Consider the following 17,117-nt stretch of genomic DNA (forward strand, 5'->3'; position numbering starts at 1 on the left):
GCATCATCACCTTTAAGAGCACTAAATACAAAAAATTGTAACATACCATTAATTTAGGATTAAATATGCTGCCACATGTTAGATGTGATGTGTTATGGAAAAATTATTACTTACCATGTGCCATCATGTGTCCACATCATTCTAAATAGATAGAAAATTGCGTCACTTGTTATTATTGTTTGCATCCATCAGTTATGGAATCCATTTTTTATATTATATTATAACAAGGGTAATTTTAAAAACTTATACAATTTTTTTTGAAAGACAAATGTACTAAATAATGTGCGCTTAAAAAGTTAGATTTTCTAAACATGGCGAAAATAGTAATTCAAACTGCACATCTTTACTTTAGATTTCCATCTTCGAAGAACATTTTTGCATTTAAAAAAACAAGTATTTTTAATGTGGTCATGATGTTTTGGCACAATTAGAATTATTGAAAACGATAAAGATAAAGGTGATGATTATAGAATACGCAAAGTAACATACCAATGCGATCTTGACAATGATATACAATGAGAATACGTACGGTTCATTTACGCAAATTAAGTCACAGATAAGATGCACTAGTATTTGGGGTTATGACCATGAAATAGCAAGAACGAAGACACTTGTGCTTGTTATGTTCTTGTACCATAGCACACAATGAGCTTAGAACCTAGATAGAAATTGCATTTGCTTCAAAAGAGGAGTTAAGGTTTCCATCAGCTTCTCACAGGGATGATTGTGAATGCCCTCATATGTTGTCACCACAATGCTCGTGTCTTTGGATAGCCTCTGGACTTGTTTCTTCACATTGCATGTGTGATGCGTGCACCGATAGTAGCTCCTTTGTCCAAGTTTAATAAAGAAAGTCAAAATTCATAGTTTCTTTTTTCAAATCAATTCAGTAAAATCAATATTTCTGGATAACTATGATTTGATTACCACTATCACTAATCCATATGATTTCGGCAAATAAAACTATACATAATTATTAGGATATCCTACAATAATATTAATTTTACAAATCGTAATTATGAAAGTACTATGGTAGCTCAACAAATTTAAGTGAGAATTAATTAAGGCCAAGGCTCTCTCTAATTCAGGAGTAATACTTAGATACTCTGAAGCACGGAGAATAATGCACATTCCTTTCACATTCATAGTAGGATCTATTTATTAAATTCATGATGGACCCCACTATAAATTTAATAGACCCCATTATTTATTCATGCTTCAAGAGTACTTAATAATTTTCCCTAATTAAGACAAAAAATAATAAATAATTGATGATATACAATTGATCTCCTAGTTTATAATCTCATCTCCATAATTAAGAGTGAGCTAATATATTCAAGATTTCATTTTCTTTGATGTCCACTTTATTGTGATTGCTCTTTATCATTAGGTGAATATACTAATTATTTTTTATTGTAGACGGGTTTATTTGAATCCATGCCCCTTGATGATAAGAGACTTTAATCTTTAATCTAACTAAACTAAAATTCGTATACTCAATATTTCATTGGTATAATTTATTTAAAATTTAATAGTATTATCAATGTTGACATGGTATGCTAAACATTAAACTTGATCACAATAATAACTCTAACGTAATTTCTTTAATGATTACATATGTATTTAGAAGTGAAGTCAGGGTTTTAGTTTAGGAAATTAAATAAGATTGAAATAAAAGGTTGAACACAAAGTTAATTTAATTAAATATATAATGTATAATATAATGCAAGTAAAATGTTATTTAAACATTGATTGACATTGAAAATTGGTTTAGCCAAAAAAAAAAAAAAAAAAAAAAAAAGATTGACAAAACTTAATGTAAATGTTACTTATAATTTTTTTTTCATGCTTAGTGTTAGAGTTAGAGTTAAGAGCTAAAATACTCACTGTCATTTTTAAGATAGGTGACTATAATTACATATTTCAAAAAAATAAAATATTTAAATAAAAAGAATCAATATAATCTAACTAAACTAAAATTCGTATACTCAATATTTCACTGGTATACTTTATTTAAAATTTAATAGTATTATCAATGTTGACATGGTATGCTAAACATTAAACTTGATCACAATAATAACTCTAACGTAATTTCTTTAATGATTACATATGTATTTAGAAGTGAAGTCAGGATTTTGGTCTAGGAAATTAAATAAGATTGAAATAAAAGGTTGAACACAAAGTTAATTTAATTAAATATATAATGTATAATATAATGCAAGTAAAATGTTAATTAAACATTGATTGACATTGAAAATTGGTTTAGCCAAAAAAAAAAAAAAAAAAGATTGACAAAACTTAATGTACATGTTACTTATAATTTTTTTGTTCATGCTTAGTGTTAGAGTTAAGAGTTAAGAGCTAAAATACTCACTGTCATTTTTAAGATAGGTGACTATAATTACATATTTCAAACAAATAAAAAGAATCAATATATTTTTATAAATTAATTAATTAAAAAAATTAATTTAAATATTAGTTATTCAAAACATTCATTTGATTAATTAAAAGTAAAAAATAAATAAAAAAAATAAACTTAGAATTATTACAAGTACGATAATATTCTCAATTTTTAAAAATGTTCTATGTGTACCTTGATTTTAAAGAGATTGTATGCATTATTTTATTAATTAAATTAAAATCATCAATGTTCAAAGAGATTGTATGACTTTAGTTTTTTTTTTTTTTTGAGATCACAATTTTTATTCTTTCTAGCTTAGCTTCCATGTCCAACTATCAACAGGTGGGTTTATTATTAAAAACAATTCTTAAAAATTATGTATCCATATAGAAGAATTTAAAAACAACAAATAATGGTAATGTCATTTTATAATATTAAGATCACATATAGACATTTTTTCAATAAAGAATTTTTGAATCCACATTACTACTAAAAAAATAATGTCTAAAAACACAACATTTTTCACAACCGTATGTTAAATAGATTGTGATGAATATACAATAAAATGATATCACTGGTAGTCCTAGTGAAAGTATCGTTACATAATCATAATTTGTTACATGAATAAGTTGTGAATTATATTGTCCCTAAAGTATTAAATTTTGGAATTTTTTTATTATTTTTATTTTTTAATGTAAGGCCCCCTTCCTCCTTGATCCCTGGTTCCGCTTATATATGTACATCAGAGAATGAATGCGGAGACCTTGTGCCATTGATGCAATTAAAACAACAAGGAGGAAACGGGCCATCCTTAGTTTATTCAAGCATAAATCTATTAAATTCTAGTGCAAATTGATTTTGTTTTTACCTTAAAATAGCAAGGAGGAATAAGAAACATGGTTTGTTCCAGACTTAATTAACTATGTTTGGAATAGAAAGAAATGAGGTGAAAGGTGGCCAAAATATATTAATCTTACTATATGTTGATTGCCCTTCCCTTCTCCTCTCATCTTTATCTACCCAAACGCATGAAAAATGAATGGAGAAGAAGGAATGTGAACTATTATAAATAAATAACCGAAAAATAAAACAAATTACATTTTTTGTTAATATATCCTAATCCATTTTTTGGGCTCCACCCTTACTCCTCAAGCTATCATTGCCAGTCCACTTAATTTCTTGCACTTAAGAAAAAGAGTGGGATGAAATATGGGTACCCTTCTTCTATTTGGATGCCCTCGCAAGGCCCTTATCTCAATTTTCTCTCAAATTTGAAGATATTGAAAGGGAATGATACTAATTTAATGAAAAAAAATTTTTTGGTACTTCCCTTTTTTTATCTTGATCTATTATATTTACTAACATTCCAAGAAAACCCTAATCACTCATCACTCTATAATACTTCATTTTTTTTCTTCTTCTCCATTCTGCGGCCAAATTAATTAGGGAAGGGATAATTATATATTCCCCCCATCCTCCTATCAAACATTCAAACATCCCAATAATAAATAAGGCATAACTATTTGCTCCTCATCTCTCTCTTCAAAAGTCCAAACCTTGGAGGCCATTAAACTTAAAGGAGCAAAGTCATTGTGTAGTGAAAAATGGCAAGGATACAAATATATATATATATATATATATATATCTTGCAACACCTTTCATTATTCTAACATTTGTTTTTTGGTTCATTGTTCAGATTAATGACAGTATCTACCAATCTTGGTATATATATGTTAAATTTGTTCTCTAGATTTTCTAGACGGACTAAAGAGTAAATGGCTAGATTTGTGCTTCATTGAATGTGAAAATTGAAGTTTGAAGCTGGGATCAAGATTAACGACCTATAATTCTTAATTTGAGAAGATATATATGTTGGTTAATTAAAAGTAGCTTAGCTAATAATAAGAACCAAGAAACATGTAACAAAGCTTATATAGAACCACCATAAATATATAAATATATATATATATATATATATACACACACATATATAATATATATCTGTAAATAAAGCCATGCAACGTAATAGGTATGAGAACTTATATAATAAATGAGTAGCCAGCACACCTGGGATAAACGCTGTTCTTCACAGCTTTCTGCCCATACTTTCTCCATCGATACCCATCATCAAGTATATCATCCGCACTCCGAGTCTGAAATGCAAACCTAGGCCGTGTTGCTTTTTTGATCCTACCACCACTTTTCCTCTTATCCTTATTATTATTATTACCCTTCTCATGATCCAGTACAACCCCATTTGTGGAACCACTTAATTCCATGATAGGCTTAATATTATTCTCAGCTGATGGGAAGCCAGCTGGTTGAGCTGTAGAGAGAAGGCTGATCCAGTCAATTTCTGGGTCTAATGAGGGTGTGAAGAGGAAGGGAGGGTTAATGTTATTTGGTGGTAGTGATGATGGGGTTGAGGAGTTTTGGCCTTCCATTGATGTGTAATGGGCTAGCTCCACTGACAATATGTAGAGAGAGAAGATGAAAAGGTTGGAGAATGGAAGTATATAAAGAGAAAAATTTAAGATGGTGTGGAGGGTGAGAAGGGGTTGGACTGACACACAGAGAGAGATATAGGTGCTTAGTTATTAATTAGAAGCTTATTATAGCGGTTGAAATGAAAGTAGAGGTATATATGTCTTGCAACTAAGGTAAAGCCAACAACATTTCAACTACTTCTGTTCAACTGCCCCTGCAAGTAAAAGGAGACGTGCCCCAAGATCTATATCGTTATCATCTATGCATTTTTATGCATATATGTGTGTGTATATATATATATATATTTGCATTAATGTCTTATCTTATTTATATTCTCTCTCTCTCTCTCTCTTTCCACACGTTTTATATTTACATATAATGTACTATATGTTAATTGTGGAACTATAGAGGACACATGTTCCAAATGTAACAAATTATAGCTTGATTTGCTATATTCTCTTATCCAACAGATACCAGGACCGTATAAAGAATATAAAAACAGCCAGGTTATGACTATTTGATCATCTGCGCGTACCAACTTTCTTTTTTTCTTGTTTTTCTTCACAAAGTTTCACATTTATTGAAAACATGAAAGAATCGTATATATGCAAGGTGTTACATGTCATAATAATTAATTTCACATTTTTTTTAATTTTTTTTTATTCTATTTTGTCGATTCGATCTCAAATATCTGACTGATGAGGTGCTTGGGTTTTTTGGAGGAAAAATTTGAACCTTTAAATTAAGTCTAAACATTAGAAATATCATAATGTACCAGTTCAACTATAATACTCAACCAATAATATTCTATATTATGGACAATGTCTTTGCATATGCACAGCTTCCGGCCCATTGCTCTCTCCCAACCTCAACTCCAGTCTAGTTTCACCAAATTTTCGTGGCCAAATATTCATTTCTTAGGACAGTATTATTCGGGCCGAAATAATTCTTGGCGTATCTCAAAAAAAATAAAAAAGAAATAATTGCTTGGTGAGTACATTGAGACTAATACAGATGTTTCATGTTTAAAATAAACTATACGTGGTGAACTCCATAATACGGATGTTTAAACCAGACACAGACTTCATGTTTAAAATATAAATCATTACAGTTTATCAAAAAATATATATAAATCTTTACGTGGGTTGTAGTTGTAAAGTTTTTTTGTCATCTAATAAAATATCTGAAATTCAATATTATTGTGAAAATGTTGTAAATGTAACATTACTCAATAAAGAAAGAACAATTATCATAGAGCAGACATTATAAATTGAAGTTTTGAAAGAATTTAAAAGGGCTACACTAGTTTGAACAAAATAACCATCTGGTGATGAAAAGGAATGAATGATACAGGGATCAATTTTCCAATATCTTAAAATGCTATTGACTGCGCGCAATAATCAAACATTAGTGACTTATTATTATTATTTGGCCAGAGTGTAGGGAAGGCAAGCCTGTTTGGCCACCAGAATAGGGATAGCAATTTTTTCCCACCCCAATTACCGGCCCCTCCCCACTTCGTCCTGTGAGGGTTTTTCCCACCCCGCAAAAGTGGTGGGGCGGGAATGGGGCAAGATTTTAGCCTTGCACCACGAGGCAGGGTGGGGATGGATTTAAACTTTTTCCCTGCCCCGCCCCTCCCCATCCCCACCCCGCTTTGCGTTGATAAGGGTTATAATTGTAAATTTTTCATAATCTAAAAATCTACTATTTAAACAAACATATCAATATTAGCTTATTTTATTCTACTCAACGTGGTTCTCTACCTTTATTTTGTTATGTGTTATACTATGAGATTTTTTTTTTTTTTTTTTTTTTTTTTTTTTTTTTTTTTTTATGATTGTCTTGTTAAACACTTAGATATATTATTCAATTTTTTTCTAAAAATTGATTTGATTTGATGGGATAAATTTAGTTGTAATTTCAAGTATATTTTTATTAATGAAATAGGTTTCATTAAAAAAAATTGTTCTAGTTGTAGGGAAAATAAACAAAAAGTAAAGTTTTATGGGGTGGGACAAGGCTTCGCGGAGCCCCAAGGGATGGGGATGGGGATGGGGTGAAAAAGTTTTCCCCGTCATACAGGGCGGGGTGAGGATGGGACAAGACAAAACCATGCGGGATGAGGATGAAGACCCCATCCTTCGGCCCCGTCCCGCCCCATTGCCATCCCTACACCAGAATTGTATAGTGAATGACCGCAGTAGAACATAAATAAATATTTCAACACAAGTTACTCTCAGCGTGTTTCAGCTATCAAAGGCTCCCAGCCACTAGTTCATTTGCTTGTGTGACTCTTAATTTGTGTTCCATCAAGAACTAGAAGATAAAGAATTCTAAAAATGTACTCCATCAGCAATAATTTAATATATATATATATATATATATATATATAAGTAAAAACAAAAAACAAAAAAACAAAATCCGAAACCTTTTTAGTTCACCTACAAAGGACTTCCAGCTTACCCATCAAATTAGTTGACCCCAATATTCCACCCACATGCTGATGAAAATCCCACACGACTTGAGTTTTATTAAAACTTAATTTACTGATTGATATGCGCACATTACATTAGCAGTAGTGAAGGCTAAATACCAAAAGAGATGAAAATTAAGGTTGAGGTTCCCCTAACAATCATCACCAGCTTTGTGTAATAGATATCACCCTTTTAGTGAAAGATGAGAGGACCATACATACAAAAACAGTATATATAAACATCAGCAATCATAAATCCAACTTGAATCCACATCCTTATCTTTTGTTTGAATGGAAGACAATGGAGCAACAAAGAGACTAAAATCTACTAAATTTTAGTGATCTACTCTTTTTCTTTCTTTCTTCTTCTTCTTCTTCTTCTTCTTTTTGGCCCCATTTATGATCTCCTAAAGAAATATTAAATGCCTACGGGTTTTACCATCATGAAAGAAAAAAAATTAAAAATTAAAAATTAAAAACTAGGGAAAAAAATTGCTGTACTTTCAACAAGTTCACGTGCAGCAAAGTGCAACAGCAAATTTTGAATTTTCCTTCTAGTGTATCCATATTACATGGTACAACGGTTTTCAATTTGATATCTTGAAGAGACAACCATCAAACTATACAAGCTTCATTTTCAAGCTTGAAGATTCTTAGACTGGCTCAAAGACATGATTTTTTTCCAGCAATTTAAACATGTTAATTTAATTTACTGAGGGAAATAAGGTTTTAAGCAAATTTAACTAGCAAAAAAATAATCCTGTAGGAGTGAGAATGAAGATCAGAACAAAGGCTTCTTCCCATTTAACATTCCCATCAAGTGCTCGAAAACCTTCCCTCCTCCATCACGCAGACCAGAATGCATATACTCATTAGTGATCCACAGCCTAATCCCTGCAATCTGAGAAGCTGTTTCCATAGCTATCTTGAAGTTGACAAACAAATCATCATAATAAACAGCTGCTGCAACAGGCACCTGTCAGCATGGAAAGAAATAATTTGATAAAGCACCAGCCAAAGCCCAGTGAAATGCAAAAACCTGTTTTCTCACTCATTAACAAAATATCTATTACTACTACTGGTATTACTAATAATAATAATATAATAATCACATTTTGGGCTGTTGGAAAGTTGAGATCTCCATTGGAAAATCTTACAGCCAATTACACTTCACAAAGATTGACTAACTACAACATCAAAGGTAACAAACCTTGTTATTATTGAGCATATTAATGTCATATAGTGGAGGCCAATCCTGCTTCTCAGCCAATATATGAGCAGCATCTTTGAATTTTGTCAGCGCATGAATCTCATCAAACATCCATGGAAATATCATCTGCACAAGTAACAAATCCAGAATATATGAATTCATTTCATAGTCAAACGCTACAAGCAACACATGGTAAAGACCAAGTCCAAGTGAACTTCAGAAATTGCAAAGAAACTAACTTCAGCAATTTGGCTTCTACTCTTAGGCCATACTACTGACTCGAATCATTGAACACCTTTTTTTGGATAATCAAAAGGAGGGGCGGGGGCGACCATTTGTGACTAACCCCTTAAGGCGTGACCTAATAGGGCTACCCCCGCTAGAGAATGTTGGATTGAGTCATAGCTACTGTGACCGGGGCGTCACAGACCTCACCCTAGCACCCCAAGAGAGCCAGCAAAAGAGGCGCAATGCAAGCTAGGAACCCTCCTCCCACACGGTACCTGCCACAACTCGAACAAGGAACCTTGTGCTTGCATGTGGGATCTCTCCCAACTGGGCCACCCCTCCTGGGGCGAATCATTGAACACCTATACAATAGCGTGCCTCTTTGTAGCAACCATATTAAAAACCCACAATTTAGGTATTGAATGCAACAGAGTGTTAACATGATCAAAGTCTAAGTGCACAACAATGTCCATATTATGAATCAGGGAAAATTCCACAGATGCTTACAAGGTACACATGATTTAAATTTTAAAAAAAAAAAAAATCCCATTGCCCTTGTGGTTCATAATATTAGAGGATGGGTCAAGCATCATACAAACAATTTATCTTTGTGTACTCTGTACTTGAAGCATATTCTTTTCTTGTAAAAGAATTTTATGCTAAGTATTGAATGAAATAAAAAGGGTAAAAGGGAGAAAGAAAGATGTCCGATATATTTGGTCATGGCCAGAACTACTACTAAACTACAGTCAGTCCACCCATAAACCAGTTATAGTCTCTACAGTTGCAAAAATATTGCATGACTCAGGGCAATCAAATCTTAAATTGAAAAAAGTTTTGAAGCTAAAATATATTTTGCTGCTTCCAAGTTTAGGCTTGTTGGTTATTGTCAACATAGTTCTGCCCAACTCCATTAATCAAGTGCCATTGTCACATGAGCTGCATGTGACATAAAATAAACATTGTTTCAGTGAAAATTTCATAAACAATAAATAAATTTTGAGGAAAGAATAGATTTAAAGAAGAATAAGAAGAAGAAATGTTAAATTTGAATTCAAATTGTCCAAATTAAAATTTGAAAAATACAGAAGATTGACTGATTCCATTATAGGTACAAAATACAATCAAGACAATTGCCTAATGCCACAAATTCAAATCATTTGCACTTTGGCAATAAAAAATTCATCAAAGATTTAATTGGTTTTTATGCCCAGACCCTAAAAAGCAACCCTTTGAGAAACAAATTGAGCAACTGATGTATTTGGCAGAAGCAAAACAAGAAACATTCGAAATCTACTAGCAATTTGGAGAGAAATTCAGTGCTATCACTTAAGAGGGTAACCCAATTCACTGGGGACTTACAGGGTTAGTCAAATCCCAAATCCCAACATGACCATTTCTCAGGCAGAACCTCAATTGCCTCCTCGTTCAGTTGCAACATCATTGAGTCTGCCACCTTCCTCGCCCAACGGCACCTCATCAAAATCCTTATCTACTGACTCCTTCATTAGTCACCACACATCTTCAATTGTTGGTTCTTATTCTACATCAACCAAAAACCAGTATATAACTGAAACCATGACCATTCCAGTGACAAAACCAGTTTGTAGTTCATACTTCTCCTATCTGCCCACCCCCCCCCACCCTGATTTTCGTTTTTTCCTTTACAGCAGTAACAGCACTTAGTCATTGGAGTTAGAGAAAGGACCATATTGAAATAATAAGAAACCTTTTTGAGATGAAATTGCTCAAATTGATACTTTTTTTTTTTTTTTGATAGGTAATATGAGTACTATTATTGACGAAATAATAAAAAAGAAACAAACAATGTGTTTCATGAGGATGAACAACAGCAAAGCACAAACAGAAAACAAATAGGAAAGCAATCAGGAGACTAAACTAAGAGAAGAGAAGAACAATCTGTAAAACCTCAGCACCAAGATCGATCAAAGAGGCTACGCTGACACACGCCTTTTAACTCAACCAAAGACTTCTCATAATTGATACTATAGAGACCAAATTGACAAGTATAACACGGAGGGACCAAAATTTATTTTAGTCAAGTTTTAAATTAGTTTCTTTTAATGAAAAAGATTTCTTATTGTTACATTCAAACCAACCTATCTTTTTTTTATTTTAAATCTTCCACAATACTGCAACATCCTTTTTAAGGGTTTTTTTTTTTTTTTTTTAATAGGATTCAATTCTGTAAGGAACCCCTATAGAAATTTTTATTTACTCCCCACTATTAAAATATTGCCATGTCAGACTTTTTTTTAATAGAAAAATAGGTAGTCCACATACAGAACACAACCCCCTAATGACTATAAGAGGGAAGAAGAAGAAGATGAGATTGAAGAGAGGGAGAGAAAAGAGGATTCATGATTTTTTGATAAGTAAATATTTTATTCAATAAAAAATACCTCATGAACAACAGAATACACAAGACAGCCTTAAGAATTACAATCAAATAATTACAAGCAAAGAAAATCAATTCAGTGAACTCTGTAATAGTGCCACTGTCACTAAGACCCAGGACAGTTGACCATTCATAGAGTAATTTATGAAAAGAGACTTTCAACTGCATTTCCGAAACTTCCACATCTCACATCTTAAAAAGTGCGGTAATTCTGCTCTCTCCACAAAATTCACATCAGATTCTGTTAAATTACCAATTGTCCCAAAAGTTTAAGTTGTTAGAAAATAGTGAATTTAATCACTTAACCATAATTCTAACACTTCCCATTACGTGTGGGCTTAAACTTTCCCTTAATAAGTGGGGGCCCCACACGTGGGATTTTTAACATTTTAAGCGGTTAAGAAATTGTAAATTTATTCACGTAACCATAATTCTATCAAGCTCAAAGGAACTAAATTCCACACTACAGAAGAACATTTTTCTAACTAATTTCTCCAACCAACAAGTAAATCAATCACTTTGTTCAAGATCACCAATGAACTCCAAAAATACCAAAAGCATAACTCCACAAACCATAAGCAATATCACAATGAAGTAACAAATGGTCCACCATCTCCTCGCTACTCCTGTACAATCAGCACCAATTTACTAGTGTAAATCCTTTCTTTGAAGATTATTAGTCAAAATCTTCCCCACGCTGTTGTCCACAAAAAGAAAGCAACCCGCTTCAGGGCTTTGGCACGCCAAATTCCTATCCATGGAAAATAGATCCATTGGAGCTCGCAACACAACATAGTAAGACCAAATATCAAACCACTATTTTTTTTTTTTTTTTAAAGATAAGGACCAAATGTCAAACCTCTCTAGTCCACCCACTATCATACTCTTCCAAAAGTTACAGCCATGAGTTCTTCGCATTTGTTTTGTTGTCCAACCTCTCTAGTCCACCCCATTCTTTAATGATATAACCTGTCTCCACAAACAAGTTTCTTCTTCCTTCCTGATATGCTACAGCCATTTCCCTAAGAGAGCTTAATTAAAGGTGTCTAATTTGTGCATCTCCAAAACCCTCACAGAGAATGGGAGAGATTGGAGAGCACACTGTATTTCAATCCACCAAATGAAATTTAAACCCATCCCCGGGCCCACCCCAAAAGAAATTACTCTCCAACTTATTTGACACATGGGGTGAAATAAGTAAATAAAGAAAGGTAGCAAGTTGGAAGGTTTAACAGCACACTCTTAATAACATTAAGCTTCCCCCTTTCAACAAATATAACTTTTTCTAACCTGAAAATCTTCACTCCATTTTCTTTATAATGGGATCCCACACTGTTTATGCTTTGAAAGACAAATGCAAAGGCATGCCTAAATAGTTCATTGGAAAACTCCTAATTTTGCAACAGAGAATATCAACTAACTCCCAAAATCTCCTGCACATTCCGGCTAATTCAGCTATTCCAACAAAATTCTGTTCTAATAGCTAAGTTGAAAAGGTCCCCAGAATCGAATGCAAAACATTGGTGCCAAAGCCCCAATGGAGTTTTGAACCCAAGATATTGCTCCAGTTTTGCCAAGAGCTTTGTAACTCAATGATACTCCTTTATAAGGAGAACATTGGTTTGAGTTCCCCACAGCTGAATTATAATGCGCAAAAGATCCCCTTTTTATTGGCATATTGAAACAAATAGGTGTGTAAATCCATTTATCGGATAACTTAACAAGCTTGTTCGTGGTTTCCTAATAAGCTGTTGAGTTCATAATTTCATAAAATATCTTGCCTTAACTAGCTGATCTTTTCCATCCTACATCTAACATTTACCAAGCAGTTATTTTTCTATCCAACAGACTCCAATAACTGGAAGGAAATTACGGTTGATTGTGAATTATAAAGGAAAATATTATTGCCATGCGCACCTCTCCCATGAAAATTACGGGGCGACCTTCTTTGGCAGCTTTGATTGCATCAAATTTTCCCTCATCTTCACTCCTTATTCTGTGAGCAGACCAACTTGATGAAGCACCCTGAGAGAGAGAGAGAGAGAGAGATTAGACATTTTTTTTTTTAAGTTACAATCAAATATGATTTGATTAGTAGAATTATAGACAATAAAAATTCTACCTGACAGTAGATTGACTCGTGCAGAATCGCATAGAGTGGGTTTGTATCAAAAGCTATTGAACTTTCAAACTGCATAAATGGAATGACTTGAGGTCAATTCTAAGAATGAGATCCATAACATTGGGTTCAAGATCAATAAGAAATTAGTAATTCTCTTACAGCATTCAAAAAGTAGTAACTGATTTGCTTTGGTGCTCCCGGAACTAGTACAGGATCCCAAACCCCCTCAAACCTACAGGCCATAGTAAAAATAAACTTAAATTAAAGAATAACAAATTTTAAATCATAATAACTATTTTGGTATTCATGGTGACTTACATATAGTGTAACCGCTCAAAACCAGCAGAAGATCCTAAACAAGAAAGGCCAAGAGTTTGAAGTCCCCATGGGGTTAAGATGCCCCCAGATGGAAGAAGCACCTATACCAAAATAGAAGAGAGAAGAGGGGGTAGGGGGGTTGGAGGGATTCAAAAGATTCAGCTTGAGCTTTCAGCATTAGGAATAATAACAAAATCATATGTGGCAGATCCTCACCCCACCTCCCTCAGACGCTGCTAAATAATTAACAACTTCTCTAACAATTTCAATGTCTTGAGGATACCTCTTGTAGTACTTTTCATTTTGGAGTATAATCTGTTCAGAGCATACTCTATACACGGTATCTGCAGTGCATCCATTTCCAATTGGAGGGGTTCCACCAGTTAGAAGGACTTGTCTCAGTCCTTGTGGTGCAAAACTCAAATAGGTTACTGCACAAAATCCACCATAACTCTACACAAGAAGGAGAACAAGCTGTCATTTAGATAAACAGTTGGCTTCAATGAACTAGAAGCAAAATTGTAACAATGACTAAATGCTAGGAATGGACAAATGGTGAGAAGGCACAAGATGAGAGCAACAGGAATGCAACAAAAGGAGAGAAGCTAATGCATACATGCATATGTGAGTGAGTGCATGTGTGTCCGCGTGCGCACGCGTGTGGGTGTGGGTGAGGGCATGTGTAAAATGGAATAAAGTTTGACAGGGAGGCATCCCATGAAGATTGATTGGGCAGTGCATTTTTACAAGCTTTGATCGGATTTAGAATAATTTAAACTATTCAAAAGATGGAGGAGAACATATATGAGAGGAATTAAGCATTGACATTGTAATCTTAAAGCTTTTCTTTAGGAAAAAAAAAAAAAAAAAAGTGCTTTCCATATATGAAATGTTATAGGTTGTTCAAATACATGCAATGGTTTTAATCATATGACTCTAATAATTTATGCAAAGTGTAAAGAATTTCAATACAATTATTTATATATTATGTAACAGTTTACATAAAAAAGAAAAACAATGAATACATGTAAAAATGGGTGATGCTCTAGCAATTTTGATGCGATGCTTCCTAGCAATTTTGATGTGATACTCCCCTATCATACTTTTTTTTTCTCTGATGGGACTCCCCTATCATACTTTGTGTGTGTCTAATATACATATAATAAAAAATTCTTGCAACTTGCTTGTGGAAATTGTTTTTTGCATGGTCTAAAACTTGTAAAATTGAGGCCTCGGCAGAGGGCAGGCCCATGACTATGTACTGAAAGATCACATGCACTCACAAATAACAAAAGGAAATGGTAATCTTTATACCTGACCCAAAATTGTCCAAGGTCCAGCATCAGGAACAAGACGTACTCGCATAAACTCGGCATCATTTACTATATTGTCAGCTCGAAAATGTTTTAAGTAGTCAACCAAATCCTCTGCAGACTTAAATTGTGACATAGATGATGCCGTCAAAGGAGTCGATAACCCTGTTCCTCGCTGCAAGAAAATTTCAGCAGTAGGATAAAAGGAAATATATATAGAGATACAGATATCAAATATCAATAAAAGCTTTTTACTAAGAGCATCCAGAAACCATGCCTGATCCATCAATATGAGACGAAATTCTTCACAAGCTTTGTGTATCCATCCACTAGCTTCTGTTGGTCTAGGGCACTCAAACCCAGGTCCACCTTGTAGGAATAGTAGGTATGGCAGCAGTTGATCTTCTTTCCCAACTGCAACATGGATATGTGATTAAAAAAGAATTTTAAAACTAGTGACCATGTAGAAATAACCCAATAATAATCCATATAAGCATTTTACAGAACAATAGTCTACATCAAACACTGTTTGCTTGTCAATCACCTATCTATATCGACTGTTCAACAAGAAACGGACAAGATAATTAAAACAAAGACAATATTTCACTTTAGTTAATAAAATGGAAACTTTTCATAGGTGTAATCTGTACGCAGTGACTGCTTGTATGCATATTAAAAAAATATCAATTCATCGTGTACATAATGATGCAACAATGTTGAACTTGCCCCTAATATACTTAGCATTGCCATTATCTACAATTCCACGCTTTCAACAGACAATAACCTGCTAATAACACAAATTATCACTTTTATGAAGAGTTACCGTAGTCAATATTCTTAGTGGAAATTGGTGGTTCTACACATTTTGGAGTTTGGTCCATGGTCCATCCGATAGAGAAATAAACCGAGCACTTTATGAAAAAAGCAAATCACATTGCTTCGCATCAAGAACAAGTAAGAATTTGAAAAACGGGAGAAATGGACTTCCATTCCCATATATGTGGGGTCTACACACATTTGATTGAAAACCTCACTAATTGATCTAAAATTTCGAGCACATTTTATTGCTGAAACAAAACAAAGACATCAACAACAACAACAACAACAACAAAAATCCTATATCATACATGTACAATCTTTAGGAGCAACTAATTAAACCTTTTTAGTCAACTATTTATATAATTGAACTTTTTCTCTATACGCAATTCTCTTTTGCATTTACATTACTCTATTTTCTGAGCAATCACACAAATTTTTCATCTCAATCTTATAATTCAAATTCAAACACAATGATCAAATAATAATAATACGAATTAGACTTTGATTTAGCCATTGACAACCTCACTATTAACCTCAAAATTCATGCGCATTTGATTTGTCACCTTTTTTCTTTCTTTTTTTTTCTCTCTACACGCAATTCTGATTTGCTTCTACATTCCACTATTTTCTCAGCAATTAAACAAGTAAGCCACATAAATTCAAATTCAAACACATTGATCAAACAATAATGACAAAGATAACACGAATTAAGGCTTTGTTTTAACGAAATGAATAAAGTTTTCCAGTACCGGCAACGACTTCGCGAGCGAAAACGGAGATCTTAGGAGAAGAGCGAGGTTCGAGGGAGTAATCGAGAGGGACAACGAATCGATGGTTTCGGAGCCGGAGCTCCGGCACCGAGTACCAGGTTCCGACGACGTGGTCCGGCGAGGAGTTCACTCCGGCCATTGAAGCCACCGTTCGGACGAAGAGAGATCTTGTGGCTGAAAATGGCGAAATGGCGCGAGAGAATAGAGAGTGAGAGCGAAAGAGCTGGAGTGGGTTTATGAGTGAGGGTGGCGCGTGCGTCGCCAACATTTTTGATAGCGAGTGTGAGAGAGGGACACGTGGAGTGAATCTGAGGGTTTTGGGTTTGGATAAGATTTATGTGAACCGTTGGATATTGATTGAAGCCTTTTTTGACGGTCAAAATTGGTGGTCGGTTTCAGAATGATGCCAATTTTGATTAGTGCTATTTTTAAGCAGGGAAAAGATAGCGAGTGCGTCATTGTATACACACGCAAAACTAGCGGCAATGTATAAATATGATTCATGATTGCATAGAAAGAACGCATATAATATATATTTTTTAATAATTTCTTTC

At 33.6% G+C, this 17,117-nt stretch overlaps 2 protein-coding genes and 1 long non-coding RNA gene across 5 annotated transcripts; all 3 read right to left on the reverse strand.

Moving 5' to 3' along the window:
- Nucleotides 1-481: 481 nt before the first annotated feature.
- Nucleotides 482-4,980, reverse strand: LOC126721451 (probable WRKY transcription factor 43). The gene is made up of 2 exons (XM_050424486.1): nucleotides 4,469-4,980; nucleotides 482-829 (listed from the first exon to the last, which is right to left on the reverse strand). The coding sequence occupies exons 1-2, from the start codon at nucleotides 4,843-4,845 to the stop codon at nucleotides 652-654; spliced, it is 555 nt and encodes a 184-aa protein (XP_050280443.1). The 5' UTR covers nucleotides 4,846-4,980; the 3' UTR covers nucleotides 482-651.
- Nucleotides 4,981-7,875: 2,895 nt separating this feature from the next.
- Nucleotides 7,876-17,015, reverse strand: LOC126721452 (uncharacterized). Of its 3 annotated transcripts, none has more exons than XM_050424487.1 (10): nucleotides 16,543-17,014; nucleotides 15,252-15,388; nucleotides 14,976-15,149; nucleotides 13,878-14,114; nucleotides 13,662-13,762; nucleotides 13,503-13,575; nucleotides 13,344-13,412; nucleotides 13,139-13,246; nucleotides 8,575-8,700; nucleotides 7,876-8,340 (listed from the first exon to the last, which is right to left on the reverse strand). In XM_050424487.1, the coding sequence occupies exons 1-10, from the start codon at nucleotides 16,829-16,831 to the stop codon at nucleotides 8,146-8,148; spliced, it is 1,509 nt and encodes a 502-aa protein (XP_050280444.1). In that variant the 5' UTR covers nucleotides 16,832-17,014; the 3' UTR covers nucleotides 7,876-8,145. The 3 variants fall into 3 exon arrangements, 2 of the variants coding, with proteins under 2 accessions (XP_050280444.1, XP_050280445.1); XR_007653886.1 differs by lacking the exon at nucleotides 7,876-8,340 and adding an exon at nucleotides 10,165-10,345 and having other exon boundaries at nucleotides 8,637-9,164; nucleotides 16,543-17,015; XM_050424488.1 differs by lacking the exon at nucleotides 7,876-8,340 and having other exon boundaries at nucleotides 8,637-10,345; nucleotides 16,543-17,015.
- LOC126721453 (uncharacterized) lies at nucleotides 11,188-13,132 on the reverse strand. The gene is made up of 2 exons (XR_007653887.1): nucleotides 12,081-13,132; nucleotides 11,188-11,972 (listed from the first exon to the last, which is right to left on the reverse strand). It is a non-coding gene; the product is annotated as an uncharacterized LOC126721453 (long non-coding RNA).
- Nucleotides 17,016-17,117: the final 102 nt, after the last annotated feature.

This window comes from Quercus robur, chromosome 4, assembly GCF_932294415.1.
Source record: "Quercus robur chromosome 4, dhQueRobu3.1, whole genome shotgun sequence".
Taxonomy (NCBI): domain Eukaryota; kingdom Viridiplantae; phylum Streptophyta; class Magnoliopsida; order Fagales; family Fagaceae; genus Quercus; species Quercus robur.